General features: G+C 35.0%; 1 protein-coding gene across 1 annotated transcript in view; it reads right to left on the reverse strand.

Moving 5' to 3' along the window:
- LOC306865110 (uncharacterized protein) overlaps window positions 1-20,801 on the reverse strand; it is a 54,594-nt gene extending 33,793 nt beyond the window's left edge. Inside the window, exons 1-4 of the mRNA XM_079409484.1 lie at window positions 20,683-20,801; window positions 6,422-6,658; window positions 2,506-2,758; window positions 1,033-1,196 (exon numbers count right to left, since the gene is read on the reverse strand). Coding sequence (XP_079265610.1) covers window positions 1,033-1,196; window positions 2,506-2,758; window positions 6,422-6,658; window positions 20,683-20,798 — 770 coding nt within the window. The 5' untranslated portion in view covers window positions 20,799-20,801. The remainder of the gene's footprint in view (window positions 1-1,032; window positions 1,197-2,505; window positions 2,759-6,421; window positions 6,659-20,682) is intronic.
- Between the last annotated feature and the right edge of the window lie 3,861 nt (window positions 20,802-24,662).

Raw genomic sequence — 24,662 nt, forward strand, 5'->3', positions numbered from 1 at the left:
TACTCAAAACTCTAAATGTCAAGTCATTTACATTTATAACACAATGTTTGTTGCTTTCTGTTAAATTGTGGTATATATGTTGTATGTTAATATATCCCTCAGCTGACATGCTTGGCTGCCCTGAAAGCAGCCTTCTGTTTCCTCTCTCCCTCTTGTACAATTAAAACTGGCAAATGAAGAACGCCTCGTTAAGGTCAGGTGAGTTCCCCTATAAAATAAATGCCCTTAAATTAGGTCTATTCAGAGGAAAGGATCTTCTTGCGGCCACTTCTTGTGCTCATGTCATCAGGTGCTTTTTTTCTATCCCACTTAACTTTGCTTATTTTTAAAGCACTTACACTGCATCATCAATAGATGATGGAAGTCGTGGCCTAATGGTTAGAAAGTCGGACTCGTAATCCAAAGGTTGTGGGTTCGAGTCTCGGGCCGGCAGGGATTGTAGGTGGGGGGAGTGAATGTCCAGCGCTCTCTCCACCCTCAATACCAAGACTGAGGTGCCCTTGAGCAAGGCACCGAACCTCCAACTGCTCACCGGGCGCCGCAGCATAAATGGCTGCCCACTGCTCTGATTGTGTTTATTGTGTTGTGTGTGTTCATGGTGTGTGTGTGTTCACTGCTGTGTGTGTGCACGTTGGATGGGCTAAATGCAGAGCACAAATTCCGAGTATGGGTCACCATACTTGGCCGTATGTCACTTCACTTCAATGTATGTGTCCTGGCCTGCTTGCCTGCTGCAGTTTGATGAAATTTGGACCTCATCCAGGATGACACTACTAGAAAGAATTATATTCCTAAACTAAAATGAATCTAGAAATGATTTAGTGTTTAATGAAGAGTTGAAATGACGTGTTCAATAGCCACTAAAAAATTGTTCCAGAACCAAAGGCGGTTGCTCAAAATTCAGCAAAATGTAAAATGATTTGCAGTGACATAAAGTTGTTACAAATTAAAGTTGAAACATTAATACAACTCCGGATAAATTTGACAAACTTCTGATTTTGTGTTTGTTAGATTGCTTTTAAGATTTTGTACCTGAGGAAGTAAACATAAAGGAAGGTGAAGGAGAGGATGCAGTGGACACCGTACAAGAAGAGTGTGATGATGATGCCTGCTGTGCCCGACTGCTCAGTCCGAAAGAAATGCCAGTACAGCTTAGCAGCATCTGCTAACGGTTCCTCTGCACTGTAGGACAGACGCTGACCAAACAAAACAGGTTTCACTAAATCACAACTGTCTCACCCATATAAAACATAAATATACAAACATATCATTTGTAGAAAATGAAAAACTTTGCCATGTTCAGGTTGGCCCATTTTAGCCATAAATTCTGCAATAAATGTAAGAAAATACATCCAACTCAAAAACAGATTACCATTTGGGATCTAAATTGGGGTCTCCATGATTTTAAAAAGCCGAACTTCTGATCATCTAAACATTTCACACTACTTATGTTTGTTTTATTTTTCTGATTATTTATTTTGCTGTTAATTTATCATGCTTGTCCCTTTATTTATTCATTCAATTTAAATATATACAGAGTATAAACATCCACATTTATTGTTTTTTAAGCATGTTGTGAGCAAATGCAAAGTCTTGCAGTATCATTTATGTACCAAAATGACTGTTTTTTTTGTTTTGTTTTTTCACTTGCAATATGATGTTGTGGGGAAGCATTGTTTTAACCCTTGTGAAAGAAGTACACTTGTGCATACAAAAAAATATGCTTTAAAAAATATTAAGTGTGAACTGAATGCAATGCAGACACTTTTATTGCATGCTATATAAATGAAAATGCATTATATAAATGATCTTTTTTTGACCCACATTTCATAATTTTATTGTCTTTGAAATATGGCTAAAGTGAAAAAAAAATCATGAGAAACTAAAATATATATGTAATTTCTATTGAAATTTGTATGTTATGTATTTAAATACATTTGAAATTACACATACAATGATTCTTTAGGCCAGCAGGAAGTTTAGTCCATTTAAAATATTATTATTTTTTTTTATTTAAAAGTGCAATTTTTGTTACAAAGTTAATTTTTTAAAAGTGTTTCATGAAATTTTACTCTCTTTAAGTACCATCTATTACATTGATATTATTATAAGCAAATACTCCATAATACAGTATATAATAGTTCCATAAATCATATTATTGTCTCAGTTAATTTGTTGGGTTTAAGAAGATTAAAACATATTCTTATAAAACAGTCAAAATCGTTTTTCAGTCCATGCCTAGTAACATCTGTAAAATAGCCTTTGTGATGTCTGATGTTAGTTTTTTTTTTATTTATATTTTGTTATTCAGAATTATGTATAGTGTAGTATTTAACATTTCCAACCAAAAATACACCTGTAATCCTGAATAATCTTTTCTCTCTACAATCTGTCTATCCCATCCTTGCCCTCACATTCAGTTTTATTTGTAAAGTGACTTTGCTAAGATAATGTGAAAGTTCTATTTACAGTGCAGAAGTGTCCACGTTATTTTAAGTGACTTACCCCCAGGACGGCATCCACAGCAAAGACCGCCAGAGGGTCCAGCACTGTCCACACCGCCGCAGCCATGATAAACTTTGACAGGAAGGAGGGCGGTGAGCCAAACGCTAGCTGACAGCCCCATCTGATCAGGAGCAGCAGTAGCGTAGCTGCATTCAAGGTCAGGGGGCCCAGCAGCACCAGCAGAACCTCCTCCAGGGTAGACAGCAGCGAACCCTGATAGACCAGATCCACCGTGTGTGCACCCAACCCAAATCTGCCAAGAGAGAGATGATGAGAAGTTGATTTAGCCTACAACGTAAGATAATCAAATAAAAAATAAATGAGAAATTTGCATTTGACAGTTATTGTGAACTAAAGTAATGCAAAATTACAGTATGTGCTGTGGTTAGGCAGGATGTAAAGTAAACCTGAGTTATCGGTTTATACATTTATAACGGTAATGATGAAGCTGGAAAAAAGGAAGAAAAGAAAAAAAAGAAAAACATTGGTAGGGGCGGTTCTAGACCCTTTTTAAGGGTGCTTCGACCCCCATCAGTCTAAAACCATAACTGAACGATCGGGCCAGTGCTGCTTCCTAAAGAAAGTTTATAATTTTCACATATTTTTAAGTTTGACCAGTTTAAACATTCAAGTGATTTAAGCCATTCAAGCACAATATGGCATGAAAGAAAAGTCAATGCAGTAGTCACACACCCTGACAAATTTTTCTGTGCGTGCAAATAAAGCCACCTTTCAGACAGCATGCGAGTACCAAAAAGTTCTTCATGAATATCAATGTGAAAATATCACATATCGTGTCAATATAAACAAATTTGTGCATTAGATCTCAAAGGAACACTCCATTTTTTTTAAACAGGCTCATTTTCCAACTCCCCAAGAGTTAAACAGTTTTACCGGTTTCGAATCCATTCAGCCGATTTCCGGGTCTGGTGGTAGCACTTTTAGCTTAGCTTAGCATAGATAATGGAATCTGATTAGACCGTTAGCATCTCGCTCAAAAATGACCAAAGAGTTTCAATATTTTTCCTGTTTCCTAAAACTTGACTCTTCTGTAGTTACATCATGTAATAAGACTGACGGAAAATGAAAAGTTGCGATTTTCTAGGCTGATATGGCTCGGAACTATACTCTCATTCCGGCATAATAATCAAGGAATTTTGCTGCCGTATATTTATATTTATATATATATATATATATATATATTTATATAGTATAGTTCCCAGCCATATCGGCCTAGAAAATCGCAACTTTTCATTTTCCGTCTTAGTGCAGAAGAGTCAAGTTTTAAATAGAAAAATATATATTTTTTGAGCGAGATGATAACGTCTGATCAGATTCCATTATCTATACTAAGCTACGCTAAAAGTGCTACCACCAGTCCCAGAGATCGGCTGGATGAATTTGAAAACGGTAAAACTCAACTGTTTAACTCTTGGGGAGTTGGAAAATTAGCCTATTTTCAAAAAAAGTGGAGTGTTCCTTCAAAGTGACAACAACCACATATACCTTCTGTATCTTATGTTAATAATGTTAATCAAACAACAAAAGAAAAAGAGAGGTTTACTCACTGCTCTTAACTAAACCACTTCTGTAGCTGTAATACATATCTGTGTATTTACTTCATACAGTAATACAGGTTTCACAGGCACTCTGTACAAGTACTATTTATTTAATTATTTATTTCATTTGTATCTTTGTTGTATTGTATTTATTTGTGATATTGCTTTTAATTTGTTATCTTATGCTTGCTTATTTGTTTTTAATGTTTGAACTTCATATTACTTAGGCTAGTATTAGTATTTGTTGTTATCTTAAATTGGAGTCGAGAACAGTGAAATTCCACTGGTATCCAAAATGTTGGTATTGTAAGGTTGCATAGGTAAAAAAATAATGAAAGCAATAACTTTACTTATTTATTTAGGCAGGGCCAGTGAATGTTTTGACAGGGCAAGTAAAATATCTGATCGCCTGGAAAAACTCCTTAATGTTGAGTCCTGAGTCAATATTTTTAAGTTTTTAGCTAGTTAACAATAATACTTGTTGATAACAACAATATGATGACCTTTTTCCTGTTAGTCAAACAGTAGCCTACATGTGTACTAATTTGAAATTTACTGCAGACTTGTATCTGACTGTTATCATTGTATCATTTATAAAATGTTTATATTGACTTGGTAGCAATTTTAGTGCTATGCTACTTTTGACTTTATAGCAATATAGTGGTGCCAATTTACAAAGAGGCAATGGTATGATCTTGCTAAACATTCTCACCGAGGGCTAAGCTCCCCTGAGGATGAAATCCTAGAACCGTTACTGAACATCCGCACAAAATATAGCAAAATTAAATGTCTCAGAATTTAAACTGATGTGTAGTGTGTTTTTTTTTTGGGGGGGGGGGGGGGGGGGGGGGTTACATAAACTTTTATGTCTTTCCCAATCTACCATCATCTCTCTGTTTATTAATTCCTCTCTACTGTTACCTGAGAATCTTTTGCACTCTTCATTTGACCTATTCGGCCAATTTCTGCTGCATGTTCACTACACCGGATATTCTAGCATTCTCTCAAGCATTTAAATCGTGTGAAACTTTCCAACACTCGCTGTATGTTATATCTCTTTTTAATAAGATGATATGTTTGATTGATAGTCAAATTTAAATTTGATTCAATTAAACTCAATTCAACTTGACTCAGTTTTGTTATATTTTATTTAGTCTGAGATTCAGTTTGATTTGACTCAAGATTCAGCTTGATTCCAATGCATTCAAGATTCAATTTCTTTTGATTTACTTTTATTCTGTATGTGACAGAATCAGATCTCTAATTGTATTCCATTGTCAAATATGATTGAAGCACTTTTTCTACTTTACATCAACTTTTCTAAATTACGTCAACAGATCTAGCCACCTAACACAACTCACTCCAACGTTTACAACAGGACCTGTGTTGGTAATGAAGAGTTTTTCCACATGCTTGTGGTGCAATAAAATCCACAGAACACATGTTGTTGTGTAGACGGGTGGGACTCATTTGGCACTGTGAGGTTGTTTGCTGATTTTGGAGTGTGTTTGTGTGTAGGAGTGGAGGGGGGTGGTATTTGTGAGAATGCTGGGGGTAATGAAATGTGCGTGGGGTAGAGTGAGAGAGAAAGACGCTAATGACTGCGGGGCGTGCGAGTGTGTGTGTGTGTGCTGTCAGTTTGCAGCTGATCTCTGACCGCTACTGTGGTCACCAGCCCTGTAGAGAAACGCTCGCAGCGGACAAATGGACAGACATGTGGAACATGTCATGAGCCTATGACCCCAGCTCTGTGTTTTCCACTTGTTTCTTCCTCATCTGTCCTTCTCTGCATTCCTCTTATCTTCTGTCAGTCGTTTTCTGCAATTTAATGATCGGATTTGTTTGGCAACAACATAACTTGGTGCGTAAGAATATTCACTGAATGACTCCTGGATGATAAATTAAATTAACACCACATGCAAAATAGAACCACGCTGAGGTATCACACAGGGTTTATGATAAAACGCTGTCCACACAATAAGAGAAGATAAATTCTTTCCAAATAATGCACACTTAAAGGCCCGTACCCCCGCATGTTAAAATCAACAGACTTTCCCCTCACGAGGTAGTTAAAGTTTAGACAAGTCTTGTAAAAGACTGTGCATGTGTGTGCGTTTGTTTGCATGCATATAAATGCACGCACATGACATACGACAACAGCGCATGAATCACCTGCATGCATATTTGTGCGTATGAGTGTGTGTTTCCAGTGAATTATTGTAAGTAGACATTTGTAAAGGTCAGCATATCGTCTCCTGGAATATTTCTGCATGTATTTGTGTGTTTGGAATAATGATGAGCTTGACACTGTGTGTTTGCGAATGATTGTTCTGTGTGGAGGGTCACGTATATCTCACCTGTTGATGGGGATGTGTTGAGCCTGCAGAAAGAGCCACTGGCTGCAGTAGTGAAGGTACAGACGGGGAAACCACATTACGGCGAACAGGAGAATGGTCAGACTGATCTGAGACAGATGAGGACGTGGATGGCAGGACAAACCGAGCAGTGACGGAAGGAGACGCACTGCCAGACGTGCTCTCTCGCGCGTCCCACAGCACACAGCCGTAGTCCTGTGCAGATTGTGGTGCTGAGATCTGGGGACAACACACATATGGGTGATTCTGTAAGCAGTGCAAAAATAAATCAAATAAATGCATAAATAGAGTTTTTCCCATTTCCCCACATATTGTATGAGCTGTTAATGTGGACAAATTTAGATAAATTAATTTGAAAAACTAAATTATTTATTTTTAATTTAATACATCTGACTGAAAGAGTGTGATCGTTATTGATAAAATATATACTATCAATAATCACTTCATTATCATATTTGGTCACCATACAATGAATACTACACAATTGATGAAATTTAAGAGCAAACACTTAAAATTAAACTTTTATGCAATAAAAAAAAAAAAAAATTAATCATCATCATCTCCTTATATTGTAAGAAACATACATTTTCTGTAAAGCTGCTTTGAAACAACATGTATTGTTAAAAGGGCTATACTAATAAACATGAACTGAACTGAGTGTTCATGGGGTTTTGGGGACAAAATTATTACATAATACAGGTCTGTGGTTAGTTCATTAACCCTTGGCTATTTTTTGTTAGTTGTGATATGGACAATGTCTAGTGGTAATGATGCATTTCTGAAAGGAGAATTTTTTTTTTTATATATATTTTAAGGTAATTTTCATTTTCACAATTTTGACCATATATACAGTATGTACATATGCAAAAAGTGTCATATTTAAAAATAATATAGTTTGAAATATATGTTGTCATATATGTTGTCTCTTTTAATGGATTTTAAAATGCAAATTATTCAACAAAGCTGAATTTTCTGCAGACATTACTCCAGTTTTCAGGTCACATTATCCTTCAGAAATCATTTAAATATGATGATTTGGTGCTCAATATACTATTTTTTCATGGAATATTTGTGGAAAATGTGATGCATTTTTTTCATGATTCTTTGATGAAGAGAAAGTTTAAAATAACAGCTTTTGATTTAAATATTTCTACATTTACATTTATTATTATTATTATTATTTTGTCCAATGCAACTTACGAATAAGGAATATAACAAGCAATTCATCTTAAGAATGCAATAAACATGAGAAGTGCTAGTAATACAAAGTTTCAGTGCAACATTCAAGCAATCACAACTTGCTGAAATATGAAATATAACATCAACATCTACATCACAAAAAGATCCACACTACACAAAAACGCCTTTCTGTATAGTCACAACACACTAGACAGAGTTAACGTGTCAGGGACGCATCCCTGTCAAGCCGCATTACGCCACCGCAGCAAATAAATCCTGACTTGCATCCCTCTCTAATGAACGTATCAATGATATATGAACAGATGTATTTTTAGCCGCCTGCGCAGACTGGCTTTTCTAGAGAGAATGTCTAATGCAATGTGAAATCTGTTATTGCCACAAAACTGATTTTATTGCCTTAGCTCCATCTCTTGAGGTTTGTTTTAAAGAAAGTGTGACATGAGAGCATGTCCTTGAAATGTGAAGCAAAAAAGAAGACGGTAATGTGTTACATTAATCTGTGGTCTTACTTTTAATTACACTTTGGCTTGTAATTCATCCCTCAATGTTTGTATTATGGACATGAGTGTTATCACAAATTATGGCTGGTTGAGATGTGCAATTTTCGTTTGTAAGCAATCAAATAAGAAGGATTGTGGGGATTGTTGACATTGTGGGGACCGCAGGCCGGTCCCCACAATGTCAAATTTTTTATTTTTATTTTTTTTATGTAGCATAAACAAGTACACACACACACACACACACCAAAGGAGAAACTCAAGTGACATCTACAGGTCAGATTATCATAGAGACTTTGGGAAGGAGATCATGCCTCACACTAACTCCTCACATGTGCAAACATTCATTGCTTACTTAACACCAACCAATCATGGCTTTAGAATAGGCCTATAAATACACATCTACACATGGTTGATATATTTATTTTCTTCCGTACTGTGTAACACTTTATTCACAACCACAAATGCTTACAGTATAAAAAACAAAAAACAAAGACAAGTTTGGTTTCAATTTTGCTGTCATGTTTACAGTGATTTTTTTCAACATCCCAGGAGCTCATGAAAGAAGAGCTTTAGGTTCTGAATGACAATGTATATCCAAAAATATAATATTATGGCAAATGAGTTTGCAACATAAGACAAATGATTTCTTTTGAGACGTGTATGTGATATTTTGAAAGCAGCGCTTCAATTTGCAAGAGATGTGACGTGACATTTTGTGCGTGCAATTCTTGGGTTTGTGTGTAAAGTTTTGAAAATGTGTTTAAGCAATTGCAAAAAACTGTAGGATAAGAGCAGTGTTAAGTGTGACGTACAGAGGAGCAGGTCATTACGTGTGTTGGCAGGATGGACGGGCAGTTGGGTGGGATTGATTTATGGCCTGATGCCTGTAAGGCAAAGCACAGAAACCCTGGGAACTATCTGTGCCTTCAGCTACAGATTCAAAATCTGGAGTCACTTAAAAGCTGGACGTCTTCTTTATTTGCAGAATTAAGTTATTTTCTGTCACTTTTTTTCTGATTTGGACTAAAGACATTGTTTTGTAAATGTGCCAGAGCCACTTTCAACCCCCTCCATCAGTGACCTCATAGAGTCACATAAAGTGTTAAAGAAGGAGTAAAATGAAACCAGAGGTGAAAAAAAGGAAAGAAAAAAAGAACCATATGCTGAATTTATAAGATAAACAATTTCAAAGCATTATTACATGTATCCTTCACAGATAAAGCAATCTTAAGAATTACAATATATATTAATATATATCAATAATGTATTACTTTTTATTATAATATTATTATAATTATTTTTATTATTATAATTATTTGTAATATTTTGTTTAAAATACCAGTAATAATAATAATAATAATAATACAACTGTTATAAAATATAATTGTAAAAAACCTGCTAGCATGACAGCACAGAGCTGATTCTTTTTTATTTAATGCTCGTGTAAAGATCTGTCCTGAAATTGCTCTGAATGAGTCTAACGTCTCTGTATTCTACAGCATTAATACAGAAATGCCCAACAGAGACTCTTTATTTCACCCCAGCTGAACTTGGTTTGTTTATGTATGTGTGATCGGTAGAAAATAGCTGTGCGTGGTGATTGATAGTATAATGTAAGATTTGGTATAGTCAAAGTGTATATCTTAATAACCTTTTCCACAGGGTTGAGTTTAACACAACTGATGGCAAGCGGATAACGTTCACTTTAGAGTGAGGAGTGCAGCTTTGATGTCAGATGATCTGAAGCAATGCAGAAATGCAGAAAGACAGCAGGCCTTTATTCTGAACGTTAGGAGTTATCATAGAGAAGAGAACAGCACTACAGACATGTAATAAGAACATTCATATATCTTCATATCTCTATACCAACAACAAAATCTCACATGGCTATTTTCATATAGAACTACATGTACCTTTGAAACCAAGCTATTTTCAGTGCACAATCACAAATGAAGGCTGTTTGTGATAAGGATGCCACAACAATCAGCTACTGAATAACATGGACTGCTGAAACAGCAAGCAAAATAATGCATGCCGTAATAATTTGGTCACATCAGGCTGGGCATCAGTAAGATTCACTGTAACTTGATGCTTTAGTGTGTCAACGACTGGATGTGATGTAACCAAATTTAAATCTTATAATGCCCCCAGCACATAATAAATAGCCTAATAATCAATAATCATTGTGCTGTTTAAACCAACAGTCTCCAGATGCTGTTAAAAGCAACACTCTCTTTTCCCACAAAGCCACAGATCATTTCAGCGCAATTTGGATATCATTCTCTTTGGCCGCTTGCATCCTGTTTTCCACAAATATTTTACAATACAATGCATATCTATATCTTGCCTTGTTTTTCCATAATTATCTTCACATCTCAAGCTTTTATAAGAAAGCCCATTTCCCCATTTCTGGCAGGACGAGATGCACATAAATGTGTTTCATTGAGAAAAAGGCAGCAAGAGGAGATTCGGGGTGTAGTAAAAGAGAATTACTGCCGCAGAATTGGAATACGGCTCATAATTAGAATAGGAATTTTGCCACTGCCAAATTATCAGAATTATTTGCAGCTGAGAGCAGAGGGGAGATGGGCGCTGGGGTACTTTAACCTAATCGAAAGCAGGAAAAAAAAAAAATGTGTTCCACTTAATTAGCAGATCTCGTTTGACTAATAGCTAACCGCTCCTTTTTTTAATGCAGTGAAGTTCCTACATATGAGAAAAGTGCTCGAGTCTCTATAAAAACTGAAACATGGAGTATGTGAATGTTTCACACACTGATTCACCCCTCCAGTGTTCTGGCTCTTAGGTCCAAACACACTTCCACACCCCATGTACGCAAGGAAGCCGAGTTCAAGCCAGCGCAACATGTGTGTGTTTATAGGCCGGTTGCGTCTGTCGGTAGGGAATCTCACATGGTAATGCCCAGACCCACTGAGTCTAATAAACACAGTGGAAACATGAAGTCTGTGAATGCACCTGGGATCCACTGAGAGTGATTATGAGCAGGTTATTCGGCAGAACCTGGGCACAATATTTCTTACTTTCATAGCATGAGTTCAGTGCTTCCTAGTGCTGCAATGGTGGATTTTAGCAGGAAATGAGTCATCAATTAATGGGATCTTGAACATTCGAATCACTGAAATAGGCAAATAAACAAACTAAATCCTGCCCAGAACCAGAAAATTTCAGTTCTTTAAACTGAAATGTGTCTATTTTGCAACAGTGGCTTCATGCAACTAGGCCATAAACTCCACCTAAGACCCCACAACCCAAAAAATAAATAATCAATTATGTGGTGTGTACATATTTGGATTAGCCTACCTTTATATATATAAAAAAATAAATTTTACATTTACATGAAACAGCAATGTTTGTTAAACATTTTGTATACATTTGTAAGCCCTACCAGCCACAGAAGATGGTAACTTTTTTTTATTAAATTTGATATTATGATCTTCTTAAGTTTGATAATGGTACAGCTACTTTTGCCACACATATTGTTTGTTAAAAAGTAAAAAACTTATCTGATTTATCTGTTTGTGGTTTATGAAGGAATATAAAACCTCATCTCCCCTGCTGCTGGTAGTTATGTTGTATAGACCAATTTGGTGTTTGCAAACAGTGATGACGTTTTTTGTGGGCGGAGCCTATCTGGTGGCAGAAAATTACAGTTTTCAAGTGGCGGTCTATGGAAACCATGGAATAAAAGAATAAAAAAGGTAAATTTGAGTCTATATTTCAAAATTCTGACTTTATTCTCGCAACTCCGAGATTATATCTCACAATTCTGATAAGAAAAATCAACTCGTCATTCTCTGTTTTGAGTTTATATCCCACACTACTAGCTTTTTTCCCCCTCAGAATGGACAAACTCGCTATTGTTGAGTTAAATCAAGTTATAAAGGTATAAAGTTGCATTTGAAAGAGAAAAAAAAAAAGTCTCAAAAAAGAATTGTGAGACAAAATAGGCAACGTTAAATGTAAAATGTTATAGGTTTAAATAGTATTTAATGCTGTAACTGTAGGGCAAATATAATATGTTCCCTATGAACTGCATATGTGAATATTATATAGACCAATTGTTTAAATCAAATTTATGCTTTAAAAGTAATCATAGCAGGTTTCATTCATTAGTCCGTCCGTTTAAACGTCTGCGTTTAGCTTCAAACGGCGTTTTTGACGACAGTATTCTATAAATAATATGTGCATTCTGATTCTGACATCCAAAGGCACAACAGTAATGCTAATCTGTTAAATAAAGGCACTCAAAGAAACCTCCACTCAACACTTTGAAAATAAATGGTCTCTTACTCAAACATAGAACCATGTGCCCTTGCACCCGATAGCAGTCACCCAACAGATGCATAAGACAGGAAGGACATTCAAAGGGACGTCAGAATGCCACCAAAAAAAGCTGCAGGTTTTGACCCACTATTCACTGAATAAATCTGTACAGACTGCTGTCGCTGCAAATCCTGCTCCATACTACCAAATCCAGACCCAGTGTGGCCCACAAGAACATCAGAAAACATGAACAATTTCAGAACCAAGCTCATTTCACATATACTGGCCACAAAACGTACTTGGAGGCTTAGAGAATGCTAAAATATCAAAACAAGTGTCATTTATTTTAAAGGAATATTGCACACATTTCATGCGAAATATTTAACTAAAAAGCTTCATTAGGTTTGAAATGATAAAACAATACATTACTATTCAAAATGTAAAAGGTATTCTGACACTTTACTGAAACAGTTATAATTTCTAATTATTAATATTATAAATATTAATTTAATGAATTCATCCTTTTTAGAATGTTTGTACTTAAAACCTTCATAACTACCGAATGTTGTCAGATTCTTGAGGTTGTACAATTTCTAGTTTTATATTTCTTTAACTAAAGAGAAATTAAAAGACATTATAATTTGCACGCATCTAAATAAAGCTGGTTATGTAAATAACTCCTAATAATAAATAGCCTAATTATAGATAAAAATCAAGCATCTGCTAAGAGAAACTTCCACATTAAATCCACATTAGTCAATCATTAGTCATTCAAGTGTAAATGTTTAAATTTGCAAACCTGACTATGAGAAACTAAAAGGACTGTACCACCTAAACTGGGCTCTCACGGAACTGACACACTATCACACTTTGCATCATGGGTAATTCAAACTGTGATAAAATCTTCTGTCAGTTAACTCATTCATAGGGCCAGATATATTCATTTATTTACACAGGCAAGAAATACTACTTTAAAGCTGCACAGCATGTTTTTGCTGGCACTAAATACGTATTTCACTAAAATGTCCCTCTTTTTTTAATGTTCTGTTGTGCAAACGTGATTCAGATACATCTGTTTATTTTTTGGCTACAATTTTGGGAAAACAATTATATATTAATCTGAGTTGTCTAGTTGTTTATTAGTGCAGCAACCTCCTGAGACTTCCTGAACATGTTGTTGGAAGTTTAATACTGACTATTCAGTTCATGGCCTTCTATTCAGATGGACACCTCATTCAAGTGCACTTGAAACTAGGGCTATGGGAAAATACACAACACAAACACACCACGATTCAGCCGCCCACCATACCACGACCGGTCAGCCGCTCTCAGGCCAACAGCTCGTCAGATTTGACAGTTCTGATTTTCGCAAAGTCAGAGGCCATCTATACAAACCTGGTCATGAAGTAGCGTATATATATATATATATATAAATATATATATATGTATGTGTGTGTGTGTGTGTGTGTGCGGTGTTTTGATGGTTCCCAGGAGCCTCCTAGCACAGGAAAGGGCCCATCAGCCCCTGAGGTGACTCTATACACCTCCAGACAAAACTACCCACAGTATTACATCAGAATTGATTGACCTGTGACTCGAAGACAGAGGAACGTGGGATGTGAAACTTCGGGCATGCTCTGCTCACACATGGCTACCTCGGCACTCACAGCAAACAGCGCCGTAAGATAATTACTGAGATCTACAATTAGCGTAACAAAAATGTCTTTGGGTTGATATTTGTGAAACCATCGAACCATCAAACCATTGAATTAAGTGAAAGTACACTTGTGACTATGTTTCTTTTGAAAAGTGCATTTGGTAAAAATATCAAAGTAAAACTTTTACTTGCAAATATTTTTTTTTATATTCTTTTATTTATAAATAAGTATTACTGGTATTTTGATGCGTTGACTAAATCACATGTAAAGTGCTTGATTATAATTTTGTAGTGTTATTCAACATTACATTTAAAGTTAATATATTTTAAATGTACTTATCTGCAACTTCATCCCTACCAATGTGTAATTACATATGAAATGTATACAGTAAAGTAGATCTCAGTTTACCATAAATGGTTGTCAATACGTACACTTTTACCATATTTCAAAGACAATAGAAGTAATTATGATTTTTTTTTATAATTATGAAAACATTTTCATTTATTTGCAGTTAACAAACAAATAATTTCAGGTCGCACACAAGTATATCATTTAAAAGTTTAAAGTTTATTTTTTCGTAATAAGTACTCTTTTTAGTGTACCTTTTTTCAGAAGAGAACACAGGAAAGAAAGTTGCTCTAGTCAAATGGTTTAATAGAAAATAACAGCCATATTCAGCTGCAGTGTGTATGTAGCCAATGAGAGAACCCACACAACTTAATAAATAAAAAATAAAATAAATAAAAAAATTGGAACAAAAAAAGAAAAAAAAAAGAGATCCATTGTCAAAGGATGGAAAGGAGTTTTGTGAAAGGAGATGGGAATGATTGTACAGATTTTGGAAGCATTGCTCATCCTCAGGAGGAAACACAGACCCCTCATCTTTCTCTTTTTAGGACAGGAAAAGTCACAGATATAATTGATATGAGATTTGGGGGTATATTTCAGTGTAATTAGAGTCTTGATAATTGGGCTAATTAGATATAATTGTTGTGTGAGACTGAGTTTGATTAAAACAGGTTTCCCCAAAACGAGATAAGAGGGAAAATATTTAGTTGACAGGATGACATCAGCGCAACATAAATATGCAGAGTAATTAATGAACAAACACTTGCATGCAGTGGAAATGACTGCAAAGTTAAACACACACATGAGACAGGAATCTTTGACAAGAATTATCTGCAGAGAAACTGCAAAACTATATCTCAAGGCAACATTCAAAGGAAATATTCAAAGGAAAAAACAAGACAGAAACTTCTGTCACAGAATAAATAAGTCATTAACAATAGCTGCCTCGCTGTAGGCAGATCTCTTCTAAAGCAGTATCCCTACCAACAAGAAACATCACAAGTGACCGATTTGATATGATCAACATATAGGTAGCAACTTCACACAACACGTAAAGTGCTCCTCGCAAGAGACTTAATTCCAGTAGACTTTAATGTCTACATGTTGATAAGCTAATAACCTTTAATAAGTATGAAAACAATGCAAAGAAAAAAAAAATCATGTTTAAAGAGACTTTATATTACCGAATGTAAAACAAGTGTATTTATAATCAACATTTCTCTCAACTTTGTCCACCATTTTTACAGGATGCGTTTTGGGATTGTGTGTGTTGGAAAAATGTGACTATGACTTGGATTTTAGCCAGACGCCATTTGCGCATATTTTCTTGGTTAGCATCCAACTAGCGTTTGCCATTTAATTTTCTCTTCTGTATCTGGAAGAAAGAAAAAAGAGACGACAAACAAACTACCAGATCAAATAAGGTGGAAGGTCTTCAAACTCTTTTTGTCATACTTTCTCATTTTGAAACGAGTGCACACTTATCAATATTTGCGCTTTGCTGCATTTTGTTTGTTCTTTGAAATTGTAATGTATGGTTTAAGGTTATTACTCTGGCAAAGGTGTTTGATATGCAAATCTGGGAGAGGATCAAATGAGAGGAGGATAATAGAACTCAAAGAGAAAGAACAAGAGCAGCTCTGCCCATTCAGATAAACAGCTCTCTGAGCGATCAGCATTCCTTTCTCCCAGTTCACTGAATACCACAAGCCTTGAGACACGCGTTTTTGTCTGAGCTTTGTTTTTGTCTGAGGCGCTTTTGACTTTCTACATCATATGAGCGTTATGCTGTGGATCCCCCCAAAAAAGTTCCCATTAAAAATAAACAACATTGTCTACACTGGAAGCTTATACAGAACTGAAGAGCTTCTTTATTTTTATTTGAATAAAGTGTATTTATAAATGCCATATATGTGATATGACTGCTATGCATTCTATGCACTTATCAAATTCAACTTGTGATGTTTCTAAACTGGTTTACAAATTTAATCTTCTGCTTCTTCCCATTTACAGGTGTGTATACGCATCCACATTTTTCATTAATAGTAAAATTATCAATATCAATAGCTTAAAATAGAATAGCAAACTCTAGCCATTTTATTAAATTACATCATGAGGTGCATCCTGGGATCCTTTTTAAATAGTACTGAAGGAATGCAATTTGTGGACACCTGACCTTCTTCATTCTTTCTTTTTTTTTCTTTAATTACAATTTTATTTTTAAAGAATTCATGCACATGCTCAATTTGTAACATTTCAAGAATCTCAATATACAAGCGCCACTGCACAACAGACACTACACATGCATCACCCTCCAGGCCAATGTGTTAAATATATTAACCAACAAGCTACTCAAGTAATACTTTACATATATAATAAAACTAAAGTTTCATAATGTACAGTTTACTTAGTAATACAGCAGGCTCAGCCCTGTTTGTTTGAAGTTTGTTTAGTCGGCACACATTGTACTTTCAGAGGTCATACCAGCGGGCTGAGCACCAACTCATACGGATTTTCCATGCAAACAAATGGGACAGCAGTTATCAATAAACTCTTGGCTGTGAACTGTCAACACCTCTGCCTGAGCCGCACGCATTTCACAGCAGCAGAAAAAATAAATTCAAATGCAACATCAGAGTCTCTGCTGATTCTCTAGATGGCAGTAATATGCCTCACTCATTCACATATCAAACGGTGATGGTTCTTTAAAGAACCTTTGACTGAATGTTTCTTTGTGGAACCAAAAATGGTTCTTCTATGGCATCGCTGTGAAGAACCTTTTAAGCACCTTTATTTTTAAGAGTGTATTTAAAGCATTTATTGTTTAAACCAAAAGTCATAAAATCTAATGCACATTATTTGAATCAAATTAGAATTGACAACTCATGGTTATTTTAAAATCATCCTGGGAGACAGAAAAGATCACTTCATTGAAGATGACACACACACACACATTACACTAATAATACACCCTAATGATGGCATGACTGAGTTTGCATCCAGTGAAATGAATCAAAAAGTTTTCTCTAAAGTCAGTATGATCGCCGCAGGATTGGCTGTGCGAGAGCCATGAGAATTTTATAAAATGTGATTTGCATTTCAAAACAATATTAACAAACAAAGAAACAGTCGATTGAATTGTATTTCAGATGACTTACATGAAAGGCAGTGAGACTAAACTCTGCCCGTCGATGTTTGGCTTTACGTTTTGAAGTCCTTTATCCTGCTTTGGGTTAGCAGTTGTGCTCCAGCCCTCTCTTCTCTGATGTGTGGCCTGAGTTTCATTTGATTTCCTCTCATACTTACAGCAGCACAGCTTCTGATCTTGTTTAATACTAGTCCAGCGGCAACAAATTACCAATTTTCAGAAATGAGCAGAGGTAGGCAGCTCTAAATCCTATAAAATGAGTCGCTCTTTCTTTCTTCTCAGAGAAATATACAGCGTTGGCAATAATTCGGGCAAAATCAAAATAAAAACACACACCTCAATTTTTTCCCCTCTGTGGATTTAGGCGAGCGGCTTTCATCGCAGGCACGTGCAGTGAAATTTAGGTAAGTGTTTTGTGAAATGCAATTTGACGAGGCCGTTTATAAGATTTGTTCGGTGCTGCTGTTTGTGTCGGTGTGTTTTCACTCCTGTTTTCTCATTAATATCAAATGCTGTAAGCCACAATAAAACGCAGAAAACACTCATTCGTAGGCCTGCTTGTGCACTTTGCATCACTAGAGAAAAAGCAATTATCCACCGCGCAAGGTTTTATGTGTTGCTGATGTTAATGTTACCTTGATCCCTTCAATAAAAACACACATTGAATCTGACAATAAAGCGACATTCATATTGCGGACAGCGACATTCATATTCAGCCTCAAATAAATCACGCAAGTTGATGTATGTTAATATATGCACTGAGAAAAAGCTGCAGTGTTGTAGGGTCACAACTCAACAATAACAATTTTCAAAAAATATTGGAAAATTAGGTGTTGTGATTTATATATAATCTTAGTATAAAACATGATACATTCAAAAGATTGGGGTTGTGTGTGTGTGTGTGTGTGTGTGTGTGCGTGTGATATGAAGGTCTTTAATGTTTATCCACAAACTGTCACACGGTATTCAGAATACCATACTTTGCTGTATGCTGTGGTTTTATATATATATATATATATATATATATATATATATATATACACATATATATATATATATATATATATTATGAGGTGCCGAACAGGAAATAATTATATAAATATCTGAATATATAGATGTAAATTGTGAATATATAGTTATACGTCTGAATATATAGAAGTAAATCTGAATAAATAAATGTAAATCTGAATATATAGTTATAATTCTGAATATATAAATGTAAATCTAAATATATAGTTATAATTCTGAATATGTACATGTAAATATTAATATATAGTTATAAGTCTGATTATATACATGTAAATTGTGAATATATAGAAGTAGATCTGAATATATAGTTATAAGTCTGAATATATAGAAGTAAACCTGAATATATAGTTATAAGTCTGAATATATGGAAGTAAATCTGAATATATGGTTGTAAGTCAGAATATATAAATGTAAATGTGAATATATAGAAGTAAATCTGAATAGATGGTTATAATTCTGAATATATAAATGTAAATGTGAATATATAGCTATACGTCTGAATATATAGAAGTAAATCTGAATATATATAGTTATAAATCTGAATATATAAATGTATTTTGTAAATATATAGAAGTGAATTTGAATATATAGTTGTAATTCTGAATATATAAATGTAAATTGTGAATATATAGATTTAGGCCTTTCAAGCACCTCACATTGGACAGGCAATGTGCCATTCACAGCGAGAAGCTGCTCAGTGCTCTGAATGGCCTTTGATGCATCAGAGCAAGTGTGACAGATGTAGTAGCCCAGTCGCACACTCGGTAGTAAGCTGGAGTTATTGATTGTTTCAATAGTATGCACAACAGTTAGAGTACTTACAAGCGAGGGAGGGAGATTTAATCTACAGGGAAATGAGGGAAATAATGATTAGAAATTAAAACAATAGCATATTCACCTTTCTAATATAGGAAATATATTCTTACTATTTTCTGTATATAAACAACCTATGAGACAGTTGTGTACAGTTTATAACAGTCACTACATTTGTATGAACAATTAAAAGGGCTTGATATTGACACTGATTTTCAGATTTGGTTTGATTCTAATTTGCTAGTTCTCAGTTAAACTGATATAACTTTGCTTATTCTAGCTGTGCTACTAAATTAAAATATTCTAGTTACAGTGTCAATAGGTTACTATGAACAGCAATAACAATTGTGAAAATATATTCAGATTTGCTTCTATATATTCAGACTTATATTTCTGAATATATAAATGTAAATCTGAATATATAATTATAAGTATATATTCAGATTTACCTTGATATATTCAGAATTACAACTATATATTCAGATTCAGATTTCTATATATTCAGACGTATAACTATATATTCAGATTTACGTCTATATATTCACAATTTACATTTATATATTCAGATTCAGATTTCTTTATATCCAGACGTATAACTATATATTCAGATTTACGTCTATATATTCACAATTTGCATTTATATATTCAGATTTATAACTATATATTCAGATTTACATCTATATATTCACAATTTACCTTTATATATTCACAATTTACCTTTATATATTCAGATTTACTTATATATATTCAGACATAATATATTCAAACTTATAACTATATATTCACAATTTACATTCATATATGAATATTTACATATATATATGAATATTTACTTCTATATATTCAGACACAACAATATATTCAGACTTATAACTGTATATTCAAAATTTACATCTATATATTCAGATTTTTATATAATTATTTCCTGTTTGGCACCTCATTTTATATATATATATATATATATATATATATATATATATATATATATATATATACACATACACGCACACACACACACACACACACACACACACTGCACAGTATTTTTAAAATGGTAACTTAAACACAGTCGCAATCAGGTCATGTCATGTTGCAATCAGGTCAATCATAAACGCTATCAGACAACAAATGTATTTCTGCTTAAAATATTTATATTGGCATAATGCCTGCTTGTGCATTATGGAGTAAGTATGCTTGTATTCATTCTGAACATAACCATATATACCCATAGACATGAAACTGGCCTTGAGAAATGACACTTACCTCACAGAGAAGGTGAACTGGTCTTGCTGATCTTTAGGGAGAGGTTTGAGCGCCTCACTGTTTCTCTCGATTATCTTCTTCTGCTTGCCGCTCTGTTCGGAGAGACACATGTGCATGTCGTTTGTAATCATAGCAGGAAACAGTTGCAGTGATTTATCTTGGGAATACAATGACAGCGGCACACTTCACCCTGACATCATCTCTCAAACACACACACACACACACACACACAAAACAACCAGTACAGGAAACGAATGACATTCACATTACAGACAACATCTAATCAAAGTTGTCGGAAAGACAGAGATTGGATGAAATGAAAAGAAAGGCAGTCACAACAAATTAGACAAAAACAAGAAATTATATGTTTAAAACAACACACCTGGCATACTGAATTCAACTGTATAAAATCATTAATCATGAAGTCACGAGTCATGAATCTATGTAAAAAACACCAGAAGTGTGTTTCCAACTCAAAGGATATTCCAAAAGAGAAGCATCATATTAATGCTTTCTCCAGATATATTATTTTGCCCATTTCTTGCAAAAGATGATGATTATAAACAGTACTTCATTCAATGCCGAAAAGTAGCAGCAAAAACAGTTTGTAGCAGCAAAACCAGTTCAATACAATTAAACCAGTCTAAATCAGTATATTTTATACAATACTTAAGTGTTTTATTTTATGTATTTTTTGCTTATTAGAGTATGGTGTTGATAACTTAGCAACATGTTAACAGCAAAGTTATTCACTTGAGTTGAGTCTCCCATGGTAAAGTGTACACTTTTCCTAATTTGTGCCATTTATGAACTTCCATTTGACTTAAAATGTAGGTAGCTCTCTAGGTTGTTGAACAGAGCATGTTTGGGTGCTGAGTAGAATTTGGAAGACAGTTCATATCATTTATATGTCATTTATGAAGGGCTGCCCTACAGTCACAAGAATTACTGCATGCAATGAAATCAAAGCAATATATCCAAAGAATAAATGTGAAATATGAACTGGCAACAAACACGTTTTTCTTCTGTAAAAAAAAATGGTCACACTTTATATTAGGTGGCCTTAACTACTATGTACTTAAATAAAAAAATAAGTACAATGTACTTATTGTGCTCATATTGTATTGCAACACACTATTGCTGCTATTGAGGTGGGATACGGGTAAGGTTAGGGACAGGTTTGGTGGTATGGGTAGGTTTAAGGGTGGGTTAAGGTGTAAGGGATGGGTTAAAAGTGTAATTATAAATGTAATTACAGAAATTAGTTTTAGATGTAACTACATATAGGCATTTTTAAAAATATAAGTACAATGTAAGAACATGTATGCACACAATAAGTGCATCGTACCAAATGATTAATTTCAATGTAAGTACATAGTAGTTAAGGCCACCTAATATAAAGTGGGACCAAAAAAATTATATACTCTATACTGTACTACTGTATCCGACAACATATTCTGCCACAGAACCTCTTTTGACTGGCCTGTTGGAAACCTGAGGATGACAATATGAAAGCTGTTTATAGTTTTTTTATTTTATTTTTTTTTAACCACATAAAATCTTGCCAATATTTGACAAATATGAACAAAATCGGTGTCAGGTGTTTCTGTGAGTCAGAGGAACAAGCCAAATCAGAAAGTCTCTGCCTGTCAATTATTTTGCATATACTGTATGCTTTTGAAGGGTGTTTTGAGGAACATGTGGTTGGGATTAGAAAAATAGCAGAAGTTAGCCAAACGGCTGAAATCACTTAAAGTACAGAAGAGTCATACGCAATAAAAAGGAAATTCAGTGATTTAAAATAATTGTATATAAAATATAAATCAATTTTACCCAGTTATCCATTAAAACTCCAGTCATTGTGAACACCAGTCAGAAACGTTATCGGCAGAATTAGCCAGATATCCTCTCGTAATGAACCACATTCAAGCTTTTTAAATCAACAATAAAATCAACACCACCACCAGAGCCCAGAGCTGTAGCCACCACATACAGTGAGGGGGACAATAATTAGAATCAAAGTAGGCGGATCAATGCATAAATTCCAGTATCAGTTTTATCAATGAAGGACAGACAGGTAAGAGCAAAGCGTTTAAGTGAAGTGACATACTTCCAAGTATGGTGACCCATACTCGGAATTCGTGCTCTGCATTTAACCCATCCAACGTGCACACACACAGCAGTGAACACACACACACCGTGAACACACACCCGGAGCAGTGGGCAGCCATTTATGCTGCGGTGCCCGGTGAGCAGTTGGGGGTTCGGTGCCTTGCTCAAGGGCACCTCAGTCGTGGTATTGAGGGTGGAGAGAGCGCTGGACACTCACTCCCCCCACCTACAATCCCTGCCGGCCCGAGACTCGAACCCACAACCTTTGGATTACGAGTCTGACTCTCTAACCATTAGGCCACGACTTAACATTTGACAATTGTTTTATGATAGACCAACATGACTGATAGAATGATAGACAGTAATCTCCAGCGATACAAACTACTAATTTTTTCTCAAAAATTGTAAATTAGCTATTATCTATGTGATTCATGTAATTCCTAACTGAATGTGACTAGACAAGAAACGTTTTCCATTTTCAACATACTATAAATAAGAGTGAATGTGTGCATGTTTTCAAATATTATTTATTATTTATAATTTTTTTAAAGGACTCTCCCAATATTCCAGACATGGCCAAATACAGACCGCTCAGTTTAATGTTAGGATGACATTTTTTAAATTAAATTTTACGGTGGTCTGGCAGAGGTCTAACATTGGCAGATGGCCAATCAAATAAAAAAGAAGAGCTTTACAGAAGTCAAACTTGAAGCGTGAAGCTTCAGAATTAAGTTTTAAAAGAGGTAAGTACGTAAGCATTTGGTGTTTAAAAATTAAATGACAGACAATTAAATCCAGAGATGCAATGTGTTCAGCTGTTTTGTCCTATTTTGCTTTTTGAATTGAATTGCCTTTATCATTTACATGATTCATGTAATGTATTTCATACCTATACTCATATTCTATGTTTTTTCCTCTTTCAGGGTAGTAGCTTAACTTCACAGGGCTGGAGCAAATTTTTCTTGAAGATCCCCCTCATCCAGACACACTAAGTACTAGTAATGTAGCAGTAGTTTGGCAATACAATAATTCTTCACAGTTCCTCTAAAATACTGTGGCTTTGTAGACACAGAAACAGAGGTAGCTAGAACTAGCCAGACATCCCCTCATAATGAACCACATTCAAACCTTTTAAACCAAAAATAAAATCAACACCACCAAGAGAATTTGAGTCAAGAACAGGGGTAGATAGAGCAAAACAAGGCGAAAACAGTGGTCCAATTCTGACCCCGCATAGCTCAAGCATACAGCAGTGTATTAGAGCAGTCCTGTCATAATTGGAGTCCATTAGAGTTCAGAAGTCATTTTGAGCTGTAGCAGAGAGAAACACTGGGTGCTGATATTGTTAGTCTGGCATTCAGTCTGATGCACTACGCCCTTGGGTGAGCTCAGACGCGCTGCTGCAGCACAGATACTGCCTGCATCTACATGTCAATGAGTTCCCCCGTATGAAAGATCACTGTCACCAATCCAGAAAAGAAAAACACATTGGACCACATACAGCAAACTACAGAGAAGAACAACACAACAGAGAAGAACATTATAGCTAGAGAAAAAGAATAAGAAGGAGAAAAAACAGGATATATATGCCTTTATGTTGAATTTTATGGCTGGCTTCCAGGTTTAGGCAGGTATGACATTGTTCATGTCATCACTAGACTACTGGTGAACAATAGCTGAAGTAGAAGCCAAAGACAGGCAGGAATATAAATATACCATCAAATTTTAAATATAGTCCAGAAAAAGTATTGGTCACACTTTATATTAGGTGGCCTTAACTACTATGCACTTACATCAAAAAATAAGTACAATGTACTTATTGTGTTCATATTGTATTGTAAAACACTATTGCTGCTATTGAGGTGGGA

The sequence above is a fragment of the Barbus barbus genome, assembly GCF_936440315.1.
Source record: "Barbus barbus genome assembly, chromosome: 46".
Classification (NCBI taxonomy): Eukaryota; Metazoa; Chordata; class Actinopteri; order Cypriniformes; family Cyprinidae; genus Barbus; species Barbus barbus.